This window comes from Macaca thibetana, chromosome 19, assembly GCF_024542745.1.
Source record: "Macaca thibetana thibetana isolate TM-01 chromosome 19, ASM2454274v1, whole genome shotgun sequence".
NCBI lineage: Eukaryota > Metazoa > Chordata > Mammalia > Primates > Cercopithecidae > Macaca > Macaca thibetana.
Genome location: NC_065596.1, coordinates 5,475,836 through 5,495,488, shown reverse-complemented (window position 1 = coordinate 5,495,488; position 19,653 = coordinate 5,475,836). Strand labels below are relative to the sequence as shown.

General features: G+C 47.8%; 1 protein-coding gene across 13 annotated transcripts in view; it reads right to left on the bottom strand.

Annotated features, from left to right (window-relative positions):
* The window catches only part of SUGP2 (SURP and G-patch domain containing 2), a 44,260-nt gene that overhangs the window by 11,924 nt on the left and 12,683 nt on the right, over positions 1-19,653 (bottom strand). For all 13 annotated transcript variants that reach the window (XR_007721520.1, XR_007721518.1, XR_007721519.1 and 10 more), the window contains 4 exons: positions 16,807-16,927; positions 7,841-8,331; positions 6,303-6,414; positions 1,884-2,362 (listed from right to left, as the gene is read on the bottom strand). Coding sequence is in view for 8 of the 13 variants with exons in the window: in XM_050769472.1 (XP_050625429.1) it covers positions 1,884-2,362; positions 6,303-6,414; positions 7,841-8,331; positions 16,807-16,927 (1,203 nt within the window). In the remaining 5 variants the exon portion in view is untranslated. The remainder of the gene's footprint in view (positions 1-1,883; positions 2,363-6,302; positions 6,415-7,840; positions 8,332-16,806; positions 16,928-19,653) is intronic.

Here is a 19,653-nt window from a genome sequence, read left to right as displayed (position 1 = left end):
GTAATCCCAGCTACTCAGGAGGCTGAAGCAGGAGAATAACTGGAACTTGGGAGGCAGAGGTTGCAGTGAGCCGAGATTGCGCCACTGCACTCCAGCCTGGACGACAAGAGCAAGACTCCATCTCAAAAAAAAAGAATTAAAGTCTGCCTAAAACTTTCTAGTAAAAAACAACCATGCTTCTCATATAGAGGACCAAATCGTATTATTTTATTTTATTTTTTATGAAAGGGAGATTAGCAAGTCTGTTTTTTTTTTTTTTTGAGATGGAGTTTCGCTCTTGTTGCCTAGGCTGGAGTGCAGTGGCATGATCTCGGCTCATGCCAACCTTCACCTCCCAGGTTCAAGAGATTCTCCTGCGTCAGCCTCTCGAGTAGCTGGGATTACAAGCATGAACCACCACGCCTGGCTAATTCGGTATTTTAAGTAGAAATGGGGTATCTCCATGTTGGTCAGGCTGGTCTCAAACTCCCGCCTCAGTCTCCCAAATTGCTGGGATTACAGGCGTGAGCCAGTACACCCGGTGCAGGTCTGGTTTTATCTCATCAACTACCAAAAGAACTGAGAGCTTCTAAAACAGAAATAAAAAACTCCACCAAGAAGAGCATACATAACAAGCACTCTGATACACTACCCACCATCCATGACAAGTTTAATTATTTACTTCATTTTTTTACATTAAATTTTTTTTTTCTTGTAAAGATGAGGTCTGGCCATCTTGCCCAGGCTGGTCTCAAACTCCCAGGCTCAAGCAATACTCCTGCCTCAGCCCCGCTAAGCTGGGATTATAGGCACGAGTCACTGCGCCCGGCCCATGAGAAGTTTTGAAGTTTTGAACGATGGTAAGGGTTATAGTAGAATGGTTAGCATTTCACTGCAACACCAAGGTTTTCAAACACAAAACATGAGGACTATTCCAAAGCAGGCAAAACCATAAGGCCACTGTCACCTGTAAATATGACTGTCTGAATGATGTAGAACACACCGGTGACTGTTTAACACAGTCCCACAATGGGGCACCATTCACTACAACTTCACACACAGGTTTTGCAGCAGAAGTCCCATGTGAAAGCACGGTCCAGGCCTGACTGTGGGGAGATAGCTTGGAGGGCATGGGGGGCACAGGAGTCATCTGGGCCACGGCCTGCCCACCAAAAGGCCACATGAGATGCAATTCCATGTACTGATAGACTAGGAAAGGTAGAATACCTGGGTCTCGGAAAACAGTCAGTGGTTGCTGGGGCTGAATGGGGCAGGGGACTGAAATGGGACAAGAGACCTGTTCTGGGAACAGGCTTCAGCTCTGCTGTATTAGTGGGGTCTCGCCTCTGCACAGTCAACAAAACTCAAATGGTCCACCAGGAAAGGGTGTATTTCACTGCTGGTAAATTATACCTCAAGAACCCGGAACCTTCCCACAGGAGAGCAGGAGATGGCCTCCCATGGCCAAGGAAGGTCCCACTGACCACTGCCTGGGACCACCCTTGCTCTGTTCCCATCTCACTGTCATGACATGAAGCAGCTTATCAGCACCCTGGGCCTTCCAGGAGCTCAGAAGGGCCCCCAGCTGACAAAGTCACAGGCAGGAAAACAGCTGAGATGACCCAGGCCCACCCCTCCACAAGTGGGGAAGCCCCGACCTGAATCCGGGCAGTCAGGGAAATGTCCAGTAGCAAGCAGAGTGCCAGAAGCCACAGGGCAGCAAGGAAACATGTCTTTAGAGCAATGCCTTCAGACCACCAGGAAACATGAGTGTCGGTTCACATTTTGGAGTGGTGCACAAAACTCTTTAGGATTAAAATGTCTCCAACTGTCTCTTCTAACTCTCACAGCCCACCAACCAAGAACTGTGCTGGAGGCAGCTGTGCCGACAGGCGGGCACTCACCTTTTGGCTCCTGGATGAGACACACTCTCTTGGGAGCTGGAATCATGCCAACCTTCAACGACTTGCTGCTGATCCTCTTCCGGGGGAAGCAGGTACCTGAGGTGGCCTGTGACAGGGCAGGTGTTCCAGCCAGGTCGTCCTCGGCAGCCTCACTGGGAAGGCCATCGGCAGGGGTGCTGCCCTCAGACTTGCCCGCCCCTCCGGGAGCAGGGGCCTCCTCTCCGCCATCCTCATCGTCCTCCTCCTCCTCCTCAGGTATCACCTCTGGGCTTTCCAGCTCAGCCTCCCGCGGAGGGGGCTCATCTTCAAACTCTCCTTCCCCTTCCATGAGGTCCACGGGGCTCTCCTGAGAACCCGCAGTGTCACCACCACCAGTGTGAAGGTTGTGCGGAGATGATGTGAAACAAATTGATGGACATAGTTCAAACACTTTCTTTCGATAGAATTTGAAAGCAGAACTATTTTGGTCATGTAGAAACCTGGGGCACAGAGGAAATACATTAGGTTACCAGATGGAATCTCTCAACATTTTTATTTGCTGAAACTGCCGGGATTGATCCAAGGAAGGTGGAGGTGGGACAAGGGAAAGAATAACCTGACCGCTCTCTATGCGGCTATAGCTTGATGGTGCAGCCTCTCAATGACAGAAAATTTGAAGAGTACTAGTAACTTAATAAGGAGCTAGAATTCAAAGAGCATAACTACTTTCCAGGGGAGAGAGGCAGATGAACAAGGTATGCAGGGCCTGGGAAAATGCTGGAATAGAAATCTGGCCTGAGACCCATCTCACCCTTTCTGGTTACATCACTGGCCTCTCTGGGCCTCCATGCGCCCATTTTGACTCTGGTTCCTCCCAGATACGAGAAGCATGGAGAGACGCCAGGAGGCGCTGCACAGTTACTGCTGGAACATGTGCACCATGGAGCTGTAAGGTGCCCCCAGAGAAGGCTCCTCACCCCTAGCACTTCCCACTTGGGGCCTGCAGTCCAGCTATGTGGGCGTGGAGATGAGGCCTCTCTGTGCCTCAGGGGTCTGGTGGCCACTTTGACTTGTAACCACAGCTATGAAGCTGTGGCTGGTATGACAAACTTAAAACACTCCTGAAAGCACCAAAGTCCACTTGGACCAAAGGAAAAATGGCCCTCATAAGGCAACTCAACCTCATAAATGTGCCAAGTCCTCCCAATTAGCATATTAATATATCCCAATAAAACCCTGTTCTGAATCAGGACAAGATGGTTCTAAAGTTCATAAAGAAAAATAATATATAAAAGTATCTGGGAAAACTCCGAACAAGACTCATAAGGGGTTCCAGCCCCACCAAACACTACAAAATGCCCCAAAGCCTCTAGAGTTAAACAGCATAGTAGTCCATAAGACAGACCGAAGGAACAGAATAGAAAGACCAAAAACCCAGCATTCGATTAAGGTAGCCTCTCAAACTACTGCGAAAAAGGGGTGGTCTTTCAAAGAATGGTATTGGAAAAACTGGACAGCTTTCTAATTATTTATTATTATACATTTTTAGAGATGGATTCTCACTCTGTTGTCCAGGCTAGAGTGCAGTGGTGTGATAACAGCTCACTGCAGCCTCAAACTCCTGGGTTCAAGAAATCTTCCTACGTCACCCACCCAAGTAGGTGGGACCATAGGCAAATGCCACTATACCAGGCTAACACACACACACACACACACACACACACACACACACAAACACACACACAACTAAATATTAGCAGAAACAAATGAATCTGGGCCGGGAATGGTGGCTCATGCCTCCCAGCACATTTTGGGAGGCTGAGGCAGGAGGATCACCTGAGGTCAGGAGTTGAAGACTAGCCTGGCCAACATGGTGAAACCCCGTCTCTACTAAAACTACAAAAATTAGCTGGGTGACACCTGTAATCCCAGCTACTTGGGAGTCTGAGGCAGGAGAATCGCTTGAACCCGAGAGGCGGAGGTTGCAGTGAGCCGAGATCACGCTACTGCACTCCAGCCTGGGCGACAGAGTAAAATTCCGTCTCAAAAATAAATAAATAAATAAGATTGTATGACAACTTTATAACATAACCACACCCACAAAACGAATTAACTCAATGAGCTTGAGCACATTAGAATTAAAATTTTTCTAAAGGCAAAAGAAACACAAAGTCATCTTGGCCCATTTACAAGCATGGCTGGATAGCGTCCAACACCCTGCCCAGTATCGTGGTCAGGATCCAGGGCTCTCCCTCCAGGGAAGGACAGAACAGAGTACTCTGAAGGACACTGCTCAGAAAAGGCTGTCACAGATGGGGAGGAATCACCCAAAACCCAACAAGTAGTACAGCCCAAGTACCCAGGCTAATGCAAAATTCTCCTTTAAACTGTACTTTTCATTGGAAAAAAAAAGAAAAAGAAAAAGAAAAAAGGACTGATGGGATGCCCCCAGCTGCCCTGCACTGAGTTGTCCTCCTTACCCAACCCTGCCAGGGGAAATCCCACATACACAGTGGACAGGCCCAACCCCAAGGTCTACAGGACCCAGCAGCTCCCCAAGGCCACCACTGTCTGTAAAAGGCAGAACCTGACTGTAAGCCTGGTCAGGCTTCCCATCTGTAGGTGGTTGGTGCCCCACAAGGTGGGTGGTACCTCAGTGCAGGACCCAGTCATAAGCCAAGGCTGCAGAGGGGGAATAGGGCCTGGCTCGTGCAATCAGGTCCCAAACAAGTTGAAAGAGTATGTTCCGTCACCACTGAATTCCATAAATGCGCTGAGAAATGCACGTTTTCAATTGTATTTTTTTTTTTTTTTTTTTTGAGACAGAGTCTTGCTCTGTCACCCAGGCTGGAGTGCAGTGGCCGGATCTCAGCTCACTGCAAGCTCCGCCTCCCGGGTTCACGCCATTCTCCTGCCTCAGCCTCCCGAGTAGCTGGGACTACAGGCGCCCGCCACCGCGCCCGGCTAGTTTTTTGTATTTTTTAGTAGAGACGGGGTTTCACCGTGTTAGCCAGGATGGTCTCGATCTCCTGACCTCGTGATCCGCCCGTCTTGGCCTCCCAAAGTGCTGGGATTACAGGCTTGAGCCACTGCGCCCAGCCTTCAATTGTATTTTTAATTGGACGAAGGCATGACTGTCCCACAAGCTGGGACCAGCACGAGGAGTTCAGAGCCCCCTCAGTAGGGTCCTGGCTCGTAATGGAAGATGGGTGCCTCCCACTGGTAGCCTTTCTCTGGAGGGTGCGTCTCACATCACCCCAGGGAAAAACCCCAGGGGCTGAGCTGGCTTCTAGCCCAGGTTTTCTTGCCTACGGGCTGTGTGCTTTTGAGCAGAGCTCCACCTATCTGAGGAATGGAGAGGGCAAAGGTACCTGCTCCCAGCATGAGCACGCCACGTTATCCCCATGTAGAAGTGCCTCCTGTCCAGACCTGGGCAAGGGCTATCACTATCATGCAGTGAGCAGTAAATCCTCACCTCTCCCCCCTCCCCTGGCCAACTCCTATTTAGTCTTTGGATGCAGATTAAATGTCACTCTGGGGAGGCTTTTCCTGATGCCCCAGAAGGGCAGGTCCCCTAGAACAGATTTTTTTTTTTTTTGAGATGGAGTTTCACTCTTGTTGTCCAAGTTGGAGTGCAATGGTGCGATCTCGGCTCACTGCAACCTCTGCCTCCCAGGTTCAAGCAATTCTCCTGCCTCAGCCTCCCGAGTAGCTGGAATTACAGACACACGCCACTACATCTGGCTAATTTTTTTTATTTTTAGTATAGAGACGGGGTTTCACTACGTTGGCAAGGCTGGTCTTGAATGCCTGACCTCATGATCCATCTGCCTCAGTCTCCCGAAGTGCTGGGATTACAAACATGAGACACTGCGCCCGGCCTTTTTTTTTTTTTTTTTTTTGAGATGAAGTCTCGCTCTGTTGCCCAGGAGGGAGTGCAGTGGCTCAATCTCAGCTCACTGAAACCTCTGCCTCCTGGGTTTAAGCAATTCTCATGCCTCAGCTTCCTGAGCAGCTGGGATTACAGGTGCTTGCCACCATGTCCGGCTGATTTTTGTATTTTAGTAGAGATGGGGTTTTAGCATGTTGGTCAGGCTGCTCTCGAACTCCTGAACTCAGGTGACTAGAAGAGATCTTTCTCCCTCAGGCCCCTGGCTCAGCTGAAGTGAAGTCATGATTTACTCCTGGTGTAACCCCCATGGTAGGAATGCATTGGCCAGGCTGTGGGCTGGCTCAGGACATGTTTGTGGCATGAACACACTCAAATCTAAAGGGTATAATGGCCAGTTGCAGTGGAGCACACCTGTGGTCCCAGCTACTCCGGAGGCTAAAACAGGAGGATCACTTGAGCCCAGGAATTTGAATCCAGCCTAAGCAACATCCTTAGACTTTCTCTCTTTGAAAAAGAAAAAGGTGTGATGAGACCCGGGGGGTACGTACCACAGGTCAGGGTTATCGGTGCTGTTTTCTATGCTGAATTGTTCGATCTCTGGTCCCACCTGAGCAACAAATCTAGCCAGTTTCTCTGCAGTCTCCATTGTCTTCATGTCAACTACAAAACATAAAGCACCTGTCAGGCATGACTCCTGAGCTGCTGCTCCCCGTGTAAACACTGCAGGGTTGTGGAAGCTGATTATAAAGATGGCCTGCGTGTCCCCTCCCTGTAGCCTTGCCCTTCGCCACATGCAGACTCCTTGTCACCAAGTGAACTCTGTGTATCACCCCCTCAAATCAGGGCTGGTCCTGGGACTCAAATCGGCTATAGCATGTGGTGGAAAAGCCTGTTGCCAGTTCCAAGCCTGGGCCTTGGAGGACTCGAGTACTTCTGCTCTCTCTCCTGGAGCCCCAACCCCAATTGCCAGGTGAACAAACATGGGCTGGCTGCTGGGGGGATGACAGGCGCGTGGCCCAGCCATACCATCATCTCAGCTGACAGCCTGGACACCTGCTGCTGATCGCAGACACATGTGTGGGCTAGCTCAGCAGATGACCCAGCCACTGGCAAATTCACAATACCGGATGCCTCCGGGATTTTTTTTTTTTTTTGAGACGGAGTCTTGCTCTGTCGCCCAGGCTGGAGTGCAGCGGCGAGATCTTGGCTCACTGCAACCTCCGCCTCCTGGGTTCAAGCGATTCTCCTGCCTCAGCCTCCCGAGTAGCTGGGACTACAGGCACGTGCCACTATGCCTGGCTAATTTTTTGTATTTTTAGTAGAGATGGGGTTTCACCATGTTGCCCAGGCTGGTTGCGAACTCCTGAGCTCAGGCAATCCGCCCGCCTTGGCTTCCCAAAGTGCTGGGATTACAAGTGAGCCACCATGCCCGGCTGATGCCTCCTGTTTTAAGCCACAGTTTGGAATGGCTCATGACATAGCAACACCTAGAGAATGCAGCCGTTGTGGACACTTTTTTGCCCTCTCCTTCCCACTTAGTGCTGAGTAGGAAGCACTGGCCAGAGAGCAGGCCTGTGGTACAGAGAGAAGGAAACAGCTAAGGTGGCAGAAGAAACAGAAGGGGTGAAGTTAGTCGATTCAGAGGAATCAGTGCAGGTCAGTGAACCCCAAGAAGAGGAACTGTGGAGACCCTGGGGATGAGGAGGCAGAATGAGAGAACAAGACAGCCCTGAGGACTATCAAGAGAGGCCAGGATATAGCAGGACACGGGATCCCAAGTTCACGCAACAAACTGCCCACGGCCCCAGCAGCAGAACCCTGTCAGGGAGCACAGAGGCATGGGGCAGCACCTCGTGCCAGCTCCACTCTCAGAAGAGGAGAAGGGAGCTGCAGGACTTGCATGCAGCTCTCTCAAGAAAGTAAGAGAGAAAGTGCCAACACGTGCACTTGTCTTGGCCAGGTCCCTAGGGCTTTTATCCACTGCCTTGCCTAGATTGCAGCCCCCTCTCCCCAATTCTAGAGAGACCTTGGAGATGGGAGAGTAGGGACTGGGGCCCAGAGGAGGGGGACAGGAGTGAGCACCCACTGTCAGCAGATGGGCAGGGAGAAGAGGTCTGAGGTGCTTCAGAGATGTCCACTCCTGTTGGCTTGGGGGATGGACCTGAGGCTTCTGAGCTGGGGTCCTGAGGAGAGGGTCCAACTGGGTCTGGCGGGCAGTCCTTGTTGGCAGCATCATTTCTGTCTGGCAGGGATGGTTTTGCCTGTGAGAGGCCTGGAGTCTGCCGGCCGTGGTGTTTCAGCCTGGTGCCTGAGGATAGGAGGGTCTGGGTCCCAGTGGTCGCTCTCCTTGCCTTCCAGCCCCGGAGCCCTTGAGCACGGAGGAGCCCCCGCCGCTGCCACGGAAGCAGTTTCTTCTTGAGGTTACGGACAGCCTGGGCATACAGCATGGCCCGCACCGCACACTCTGCTGAGGTCGGCTTCTGGTCGGCTCCTCGCAAGTTCTGGCTCATCCGCTGCATTTCTGCCAACTTCAGCTTGTAATATTTATACTCCAGACTATTTTCATCAGATAAAAACCTACACAACAAAACAGGCATAACAGGACATTTATGAAAACACCACCAGGTCCCAAATTGTTCCTGCAAACACAAATCCTTTCTAAGTGGCCAACTTCTGACTGTCCTCTGCTGTCTCAGAGGCTCTGCCTGGCTCTACTGAGGACCCAGAGCTAAGCCCAAGACAGCTGCCCTGCTAAGAGTGACCGCAGGGCAATCAGGAGTTTGAACCGAGTTCCTCCTTGATTTCCATCAGCACCAGCCATGAGGGAGCTCACAGTTCATTATGGCCTGGAAACACAAACCAGTCACCTTGGAGCCACAGCACCCTGGCAGGCAGAATTGACACCTTTTAAATGGCCCAGCCAGGATGAGAGTTCAATGAGCTTTTGACTGTATCAAGGCAACTGTGATGTGACCCACAAGAGAACAATAACCAAGGAGCCTGTGCCCCAGGTGTGAAGTCTTATGACCCGTCATGATGATGAGAACAGTACAGAAAAGAGAAGGTTGAGTTACACGTACTAACACAGAAAAATATTCAGCTGGGGTGATGGCTCACACCTGTAATCCCAGCACTTCGAGAGGCTGAGGCGGGAGGATCGCTTGAGCCCAGGAGTTCAAGACTAGCCTGGGCAACAAAACAAGATCCCATCTCCACAAAATAAAAAAATTAGCCAGGGTGGTGGTGCACGCCTATAGTCCCAGCTACTCTGGAGGCTAAGATGGGAGGATCACTTGAGCCCAGCAAGTCGAGGCTGTGGTGAGCTATGACTGTGCCACTGCACTCTAGTCTGGGTAACAGAGCAAGACCCTGTCTTTAAAAAAAAAAAAAAAAAAAATCCTTCTCCTAGTGTCTTTACTTTTTTCATCATGTTCCTTCTAGCTTCATGAGTTGATTACAGCTCACTGCAGCCTCGACCTCCTGGGTTCAGGTGATCCTCCCACCTCAGCCTCCCCAGTACCTGGGACTACAGGCATGCACCACCACGCCTGGCTAATTTTTGTATTTTTGGTTGAGAGGACATTTCACCATGTTGCCTAGGCTGATCTCAAACTCTTGGACTCAAGGTAGCCACATGCCTCAGCCTCCCAAAGTGCTGGGATTATAGGTATGAGCCACTGCACCTGGCCTACTCTTTATTTCTAATAAATTCACCTGAAGTCACTCTTTCTCTTAAGTATTTTTATAACCGCATCTGGTGTAGAGTATTTTTCTTGCCACTTCCTTCTAAATTGCTTCTAATTTCAGTTCTGATTATCCTTCACTCAAAAGTTATTCAGAAACGTGTTTTATTTTGGTTGTTGCTGGTTTCTAGTTTGCTGTATTGGCATAATGTGGCCCATGTGAGTTTCCTGGGTGTGCTGTGATTTTTCTCTGATTTCATACATAACAAACTTTTAAGTTGGGCGTGGTGGCTCACGCCTGTAATCCCAGCACTTTGGAAGGCGGAGGCAGGTGGGTTGCTTGAGCCCAGGAGTTCAAGATCAGTGTGGGCAAAACCCCATCTCTTTAAAAATAAATAAATAAATAACCACCCCACAAAAAACATAACAGACTTTTGTGAATATTTGATTTCAGTTTGTATTAAAGAAGAATATTGCTTAGTAAGTATGGCAGTATTTCAGGTGGCTTTCAGATTGTTTGATATTAAGTAGCGACATATTAGTTATTAGATGAGGTTCCAGATTACCAGTGACAAGCCAGCTAGAAGCAAGGTGTTGGCAGCACTGTGTGATGTGGCATGTCCCTGGCAGACAGCTCCATACACAAGCTCCTGCTGACACTGTTAGTCAGTTGAGGTCTGTCTGGACCTCAGAAGACAGACTGAGGACCGGCTCCACTGCTGCCCTAGCACTCTGTTGGGCTAACGGTGGCATCTTGCAAGATCATGCCCTAACAAGCAATAGTGCTCAATTAAGAGAATGCTGACCAACATGGGCGCTCTGGTTCTCAAGTCAAACACTGCCCCAGCAAGGTAACTCCTCATCAAGGGCAGAGTGCAGAATCAGGGCCAGGTAACCTGACTGCCCCAGTCACTCATGGCTCTGATGGCTTTCCTTGTTCCTGGATGGTTCTGATGCCAAGTGCAGTCCGAGGACGTCAGTCACAAATGCATCTCCCCAAGTTCCAGTGGAACATAACATCAAGAACACAGAACACTCAACAAGCCAGTCTGCTGGCTTCAAATCTCAGCATAGCCACTCATTAGCTGGGAACCTTTCTGTGCCTCGTTTCTCCATCTGTAAGACAGGGAAGATGATAAGCAGTAGCTACTTCATCATATAGCTGTGAGGCCTGCGTTATAAGCTTTTCACTATGAGGCAAGTGATATGAAAACCGCTCAACAAATATTAGCAGACTGTCTCTGTTTACGCTCATTTGCTGTGTTATAAAATCTTCCACAACCTTATTTGGATTACATTGTCTACCCATTTCACAGAAACATTCATGTCTCCTACCATGGTTTTGGATTCATCCAATTCCTCTTATCATGGTTTTGGACTTAAATTTTTTTTTTTTGAGACAGAGTCTTGCTCTGTCACTCAGGCTGGAGTGCAGTGGCGCAATCTCGGATCACTGCAACCTCTGCCTCCTGGATTCAAGCGATTCTCCAGCCTCAGCCTCCTAAGTAGCTGAGGTTACAGGCACCCGCCACCACACCCAGCTAATTTTGTATTAATTTTAGAGACGGGGTTTCACCATGTTAGCCAGGCTGGTCTTGAACTCCTGATCTAAGGTGATCTGCTCACCTCAGCCTCCCAAAGTGCTGGGATTACAGTCACAAGCCACCGCACCCAGCTCTGGACCTAAATGATTTCTAAAGGTTGTTTATTTACATAGCTCAAAGCTATGTAGTGCAGGCACCGAGATTCACAATCTATATGTTCGTGATGACTTTCCCTTTTATTAGGAACTTATTTTGCTCCTTCTAGTGCTGTTCTCCTTAAAGTCTTTTTTGCCCAAACAATTCTCTACCTCCGTTCTTTTTGGTAGCATTCACCTGCTATGCAATTTCCCTTCTCTGTTTTCCAATTCCTGTGTTTTTGCTTCTTTCCCTCTATAGTAGTATGAAGTTATAGACCCTACTTCGGTTCCTTTAATGGCTAATCAACACACATACTTAAACTCTTATTTTGTATCAATATGTAGAATTACCCTTTAGCTCTACCCTCATGTCAAAAAAGACAAAGGCCTGCACACCTACCTCCCTCCTTCTCCTTTTGCCTCACATATTTAGATTATTTGGGATTTTAGTTTCTTTTATTTCACCCCAAACATCAATTATTTAGATTTTTTGTTAACTTTGGGGTGCTCGGATAATCCTGCTGAGGCTAGACCAGAGGGATTCTTAGCCACTTGTTTTCCTGTGTGAACATGTAGGATCCGGTGGGCTCTCCCTGGAGAGCATGGTCAGGGCTGCCCCACTCCCAGGGGACAATTTAGAAGATAAGAGAAAACAAAGTATGACATATTCCTTCAGCTTTATATCCTGCACTGTTGTGATCATTTTCTAGGCTTGATGCTTCGCACTCTCTCATAGGTAAGGATGGAAGCCTGCCCCTTGGTGTTCCAAACAAGGAAGCAAAGCCATAGTGGATGTGTCTGTCTATACTTCTGATTGATTCATTGATTAATTTGAGACGGTGTTTTGCTATTGTTGCCCAGGCTGGAGTGCAGTGGTGTGATCTCATCTTACTGCAACCTCCGCCTCCTGGGTTCAAGTGATTCTCCTGCCTCAGCCTCCTGAGTAGCTGGGATTATAGGCAGCCACCACTATGCCCAGCTAATTTTTGTATTTTTAGTAGAGATAGGGTTTCATCATGTTGGCCAGGCTGGTCTCGAACTCCTGACCTCATGGGGCCCACCTGCCTCAGCTTCCCAAAGTAGTGGGATTACAGGTGTGAGCAGCCGCGCCTGGCTCTTCTGACATCTTTAGTGTACGACATGAGGCAGGTCACCTCAGCGAAGAGGCAATGGCCAGTTCTGTTCACAAGGCTCCAATGGGAACAAATCATGCTTGTAGGGCGTGACGGTGGAAGGTCTCAAATCTCTGCTGGTCCTCAGAGGGTGGAGATAAGAAGCCATTCTTATATCTGCCTCCTAGAGGTCTGACTTTTTCACTTGCTAACTAAAAAAAATAATGTATTAAGGCTGAATGTGATGGCTCATGCCTATAACCCCAGTGCTCTGGGGGATCGCTTGAGCCCAGGAGTTAAACACCAGCCTGGACAACATAGCAAGAACCCATTTCTTTAAAAAAAAAAAAAAATACATATATATATATATAAAATAGCTGAATGTGGTGGTGTGCTCCTGTAGTCCCAGCTACTTGGGAGGCTGAGGCAGGGGGATTTTGCGAGCCCAGGTTGAGGCTGCAGTGAGGTATGATCAAGCCACTGTGCTCCAGCCCGGGCAATAGAGTGAGATCTCGTCTCTTAAAAACAAACAAAAAACAAACTTAATCCACACATATCTTCATAGAATGTCAACGGTCATGCATAAAACTGTTCAGTAAAGAAAAAGCAGCACAGGCTTATTAAGAGATATAGAGGTGCAGGTGCGGTGGCTCATGCCTGTAATCCCAGCACTTTGGGAGGCCGAGGTGGGCAGATCACGAGGTCAGGAGATCGAGACCATCCTGGCTAACATGATGAAAACCTGTCTCTACTAAAAATACAAAAAAATTAGCCGGGCATGGTGGCGGGCACCTGTAGTCCCAACTACTCAGGAGGCTGAGGCAGAAGAATGGTGTGAACCCGGGGGGCAGAGCTTGCATGGAGCCGAGATCACGCCACTGCACTCCAGCCTGGGCTACAGAGACTCCATCTCAAAAAAAAAAAAAAAAAAAAAGATACAGAGGTAGCCGTGAGAAGTAGTTTGAAGAACTAAGCAACTGCCTTCAAGGACTGGAACATGGGAACAGGTCACAGCAGAAACATTTGGCTTTTCATTATGCGTTGAACTGTTTTGTTAAATACAACATACAAGGAGCATTTTGACTTAAGAATTCAAACATGCACACCAGAAACCTAAGTTTAGCAGTTTCTTTACTTATTGCTGTGCTTTTGTATCACACTCTTTCCTTTTATAGTACCTTGGTAATTCCTTCTTTTTTTTTTTGAGACAGAGTCTTGCTCTGTCGTACCCAGGCTGGAGTGCAGTGGTGCGATCTTGGCTCACTGCAACCTCTGACTCCCAGGTTCAAGCGATTCTCGTGCCTCAGTCTCCCAAGTAGCTGGGATTACAGGCGCCTGCCACCATGTCCGGCTAATTTTTTGCATCTTTAGTAGAGACAGGGTTTTACCATGTTGGCCAGGCTGGTCTCAAACTCCCAACCTCAGGTGATCTGTCCCCCTCGGTCTCCCAAAGTGTTGGGATTACAGGCGTGAGCCACTGCACCTGGCCAGGTAATTCCTTGTGAAGGAGTTTTTGGATGATAAAGTCTCTGGGAACAACTCCTAAATCTGTCCTTCTTCAGGATCTATTCTATCAGCCAACCGCTGAGATTTTTATTTCAATCTATTTTCCATTTCCAAGATCCTTAACAGGATCTTGGATAGCAACCAGTTTTCTGTTTTCATAGCAACCAGTGTCTGTTTCATGGATACAATATACTCTTATTACCTGAGACTATTCATTACACATACATATTTATAGACTACACCTCCTCTTTCTCATAGTAACTCTTGTCTTCTAGGGTGTCAGAAGTTTGTTGAGTTTGGTGATTCTCTTTCATGATACTGGTTTACCTCAAATATCAGTTCTTACTTTGATGCTTATTTCTATCCAAACACACCCCTGACTCTGGCTTCTGTCTGCCGCACCTGGTTATCAGGGGTCATGAGACCCCCGGGCCATGTGCAGGGGTCATGGGGCAGAGGCACGAGCCCCCAGTTCTCTCAGGGCCTCCTATTCCTCCAGCCTAATAACCTTATCAACCACCTGGAAAGTGCCCCTAGGCCTTTAAGTCTGGATGCCTTCTTATCAAGAGGGTCTGGTATCTGCTTGCATCTGTCAATCTGGGGCTATCTAGCTTCCTTCCTTCAGCATGCACACTGGTTCAGACCACAGACTTTGGATTTGAATCTCAACTTTGCCTCTTACTAGCTGTGAATCCTCAAGCCAAGAAGACTCTTGGAGCCTCTAAGTTTCTTGTCTGTAAAATAAGCATAGCAATAGACCTGCTTCGCAACATTGTTAATGAGGATTCAACTAGCTAGTGCTCAAATCAGTAATGTGCTTAGAACAGTACCAACTGCACAGAAGGCACAAGTGTTTATTAAATAAAAAGTATTCAATAAATGATGCTGCGACAATTAGGTTATTTGGGAATTTTTAACTTTTAAGTTACATGCCTACCTCATTCAATACATGTAAATAATCCAAACTCAAGAATTTTGTAAAAATAAAAACACAACAAGTTCCAACCTTCCCCTGGGTAAATCATGATGGGAAGGACCAAAGACATGGAAATGTATGCCTTTCAAGCATCTTTAGTAATTACAACAGCAAGAATAACAAGTCCAATATGGGTATAATCTGACTACCAAAAAGGGCACACTAAGGAGGTCAAGGTTGCAGCGGGCTGTGACAGCACCCCTGCACTGCAGCCTGAGCAACAGAGTGAGATCCTGTCCCTAACAAAAACAGAAAACAAAAGAGGGCACAGCACACTTACAGAGTAGCAGTGAGAGGGTCAATTAGTACACATAACCTATGGAGAGTAAACTGATGATAAACATCAATGGTATCCATCAGGGGCAGCTCTGCCTGCCATGGGACACCAGGCAGTGCCTGGATGTATTCTGGGTTGTTACTAGTGAGATAGAAGGTCCTGCTAACATCAAACGGATAGAGACCACAGATGCTGCTAAATAGCCTGCAATGTCCAGGACAGCTCCAACCCTAATACAGAATGATTCAGTCTCAAATGTCAACAGTGCTGCAGCTGAGGCTGGGTGCAGTGGCTCACGCCTGTAATCCCAGCACTTTGGGAGGCCGAGGCGGGCGGATCGCCTGAGTTCAGGAGTTCAAGACCACCCTGGGCAACATGGTGAAACCCCATCTCTACTAGAATACAAAAAATTAGCTGGGTGTGGTGGTGGGCACCTGTAATCCCAGTTACTCGGGAGGCTGAGGCACAAGAATTGCTTGAACCCGGGAAACAGAGGTTGCAGTGAGCCGAGATCGCCCCACTGCACTCCAGCCTGGTGACAGGGCGAGACTCTGTTCCAAAAAAAATTAAATAATAAAAAGTGCTGCAGCTGAGAAACTGACATAAATCAAAAGTCTCTAACATGAGCTTTAACCCAGCAGTTTCACTCCCAGATATCATGATAAACTGCCAGAAAGGTAGGCAGAAATACAAGCAAAGCACTGATCATCACCTCCTTTTTTTAAAAAAAAAAAAAAGAAAGGAAATGTGTCTCGGCCTGGCGCGGTGGCTCACACCTGTAATCCCAGCACTTTGGGAAGCCAAGGCAGGTGGGTCACCTGAGGTCAGGAGTTCGAGACCAACCTGGCCAACATGGTGAAACCCCGTCTCTACTAAAAATACAAAAATTAGCTGGGTGTGCTGGTGTGCGCCTGTAATCTCAGCTATTTGGGAGGCTGAGGCACGAGAATCGCTTGAACCCAGGAGACGGAGGTTGCAGTAAGCTAAGATTGCGCCACGGTATTCCAGCCTGGGTGACAGAGCGAGACTCTTTCTCTGGCCTGTTCTTTACTTTCTCTAATAAGAAAGTACTATATTTAGGATGCAAACTGTAATTTTAAAAAGCTGTTCTATTCACATAAAGAGGCAGTTAAGGCCAGGCGCGGTGGCTCAAGCCTGTAATCTCAGCACTTTGGGAGGCCGAGATGGGTGGATCACAAGGTCAGGAGATCGAGACCATCCTGGCTAACACAGTGAAACCCCATCTCTACTAAAAAAAAAACAACAAAAAAAAAACTAGCCAGGCGTGGCGGCGGGCGCCTGTAGTCCCAGCTACTCGAGAGGCTGAGGCAGGAGAATGGCGTAAACCTGGGAGGCGGAGCTTGCAGTGAGCTGAGATCTGGCCACTGCACTCCAGCCTGGGCGACAGAGCGAGACTCCGTCCCAAAAAAAAAAAAAGAGACAGTTAAGCAAAACACAGTTTAACAAATATTAGCAATAAACTGCAAACAACTGCAATGATGTATTACTAATCTTACTACCCTTACTCTGTATTCTCTGCATGAACATCTCATTGCATCCTTAAAACAGCAAAGCAGGGAGTTGGAGCTGTATTCACAGGTAAGAGAATGCCACCACCCAGCCAGCCTACCACTGCTCTGCAACAGAGCTAGGACTTGCTGAACCCACATAAATCTGAGCCACCCTCATGCTCTTCTCACTGGAGAACACCACTTACTCAAGTATCTCACCCTCTGCTCTCAACACCATCAGAGTGACCCAAATTTTGCCATATACTCCATGAGAAGGATTCACAGGGTGGACATTTAAAGACCTACCAGTAAGCAGGGTCCTCTTTGAGAAGAGTTCTCTCTTTGGGAGACAGGCTGCCTTCGATGACACGTTTCACAAGTTGGTCGATGGTGTCCGCTACCTTGTGATCTGCTCGCTGGGGGACAGCTGGAACACACAGAACAGCTTTTCTGAGAAACGTGCTGACTGTGGGCTCTGGGAAGACGAGGACAGTACAGTAGTTGGGGGCTTAGCACTGAACCCAAGCAGGCGTCAACAACCGAAATCCTCATTCACAAGACACCAGAATTGAAAAGAGGAAAACAACACCTTATTCTACAAACCAATACAGAAAATCTCCTCCTAAAAAATGTAACAGCATAACCACTAGGAGAGAAACAGTCACAGCTTTCAATGACTGGACAGAGCAATTTATTTATATACTCTAGAAAAAGAAAGACGTATAGCAATTTGATATCATTTTTCATGTATCACTTAATTTGAATGTTCATAACATTAAAGTGGAAAATATAAATATCTAGTTTAAAATACACAAAAAAGGTATCTAGGTTATAGTTCTCAATATAAAGGTGGGAATAAAAAAATATATAAATATGGATACATGGGAAAAGACTATAAGGAAATATGTTAACAGATGTTATGGGGGTAGAATTATCACGAATTTCATTTTCCTTATGATTTATCTTTAAAACAAAAAAACGGCCAGGCGCGGTGGCTCACGCCTGTAATCCTAGCACTTTGGGAGGCTGAGGCGGGCGGATCACGAGGTCAGGAGATCGAGACCATCCTGGCTAACACGGTGAAACCCTGTCTCTACTAAAATACAAAAAAAAAAGAAAATTAGCCAGGCATGGCAGCATGCACCTATAGTCTCAGCTACTTGGGAGGCTGAGGCAGGAGCATTGCTTAAACCCGGGAGGCAGAGGTTGCAGTGAGCCAAGATCGTGCCACTACACTCCAGTCTGGCAACAGAGCGAGACTCTATCTCAAAACAAAAAAAAAAAGGTCAATGGTCCCAAATTACATGTTCACAGAAAATATCTGTTGCATGTATAAGAAACAAATTTTAACCAGGTACGGTGGCTCACGCCTGTAATCCCAGCACTTTGGGAGGCCGAGGTGGGCGGATCACGAGGTCAGGAGATCAAGACCAGCCTGGCTAACACAGTGAAACTCCATCTCTACTAAAAAATACAAAAAAATTAGCCAGGCATGGTGGTGGGCGCCTGCAGTACCAGCTACTCAGGAGGCTGAGGCAGGAGAATGGCGTGAACCCAGGAGGTGGAGCTTGCAGTGAGTCGAGATCGCGCCACTGCACTCCAGCCTGGGCATCAGAGAGAGATTCTATCTCAAAAAAAAAAAAAAAAGAAACAAATCTTTTCTTTTTTGAGACGGGGTCTCACTCTGTCACCCAGGCTGGACTGCAGTGGTCCCATGATAGTTCACTGTAGCCTCGAACTCCTGGGCTCAAGCAATTCTCAGGCCTCAGCCTCCCAAGTAGCTGGGATGACAGACATGCGCCACTACATCTGGCTAATTTTTAAAAATTTTGTAGAGACGAGTCTTCACCATCTTGCTCAGGCTGGTCTCAAATTCTTGGGCTCAAGAGATCCACCCTCCTCTACCTCCCAAAGTGCTGGGATTATAGGTGTGAGCCACCATGCCCTGCCCAAAATATTTTTTAAAGTGTGAATTTCCTCCAATATGACTTTAAATTTACAATGCTGCCAGCAACACAGAAGAACATGTTTCTTCAAATGGTAAGACTGTTTAATTTCCTAATAATTGGTTAGTTTTAAAAGCACAGAATGATGGCTGGGCGTGGTGGCTTATGCCTGTAATCCCAGCACTTTGGGAGGTCAAGGTGGGCGGATCACCTGAGGTTGGAAGTTCGAGACCAGCCTGACCAACATGGAGAAACCCCATCCCTACTAAAAATACAAAATTAGCTGGGCGTGGTGGCACATGACTACAATCCCAGCTACTAGGGAGGCTGAAGAAGGAGAACTGCTTGAACCTGGGAGGCGGAGGTTGCGGTAAGCCGAGATCATGCCGTTGCACTCCAGCCTGGGCAACAAGAGTGAAACTCCGTCCCAAAACCAAAAACAAACAAAAAAGCACAGAATGGTCTATTTGTTCAGCCATTCAGTTAAAATCACTGCTGAACTAGCAAGGTTTTCCAGTTTGTTCTGTAAATGATTGCACAGTCCTGTGCCCACCTGTGTCCATGTTACAGCTTTGAGCTTATTTTAAACACTAGTGTGAGCTCTTCACACATCATGAGTCAATCCTTCAACTGCCACGTTATTCCAAGTATGTCCCCTTTGAAACTGCTTTTTTTCATGGCTCTCTTTTTACAGAACTACTAGTTTTACGTGATTTTATAAAAGATGTTGAGGTTTACAGTCAGCAATGAAATTTGGGGACCCCTGCTAATTTGGTCATCTTTAGCTAGGAAGACCATGAGCAAGAGTCAGAAAGTGGGACACAGCTTTGGTCCAGCAATCCTACTCCTGAGAATGTATCCTTTCAAGAATTAAAAAAAAAAAAAAGTGGCCAGGCGTGGTGGCTCAAGCCTGTAATCCCAGCACTTTGGGAGGCCGAGACGGGCGGATCACGAGGTCGGGAGATCGAGACCATCCTGGTTAACACGGTGAAACCCCGTCTCTACTAAAAAATACAAAAAACTAGCCGGGCGAGGTGGCGGGCGCCTGTAGTCCCAGCTACTCGGGAGGCTGAGGCAGGAGAATGGCGTGAACCCGGGAGGCGGAGCTTGCAGTGAGCTGAGATCCGGCCACTGCACTCTAGCCTGGGTGACAGCGCGAGACTCCGTCTCAAAAAAAAAAAAAAAAAAAAAAAGTAATAGTAATAAC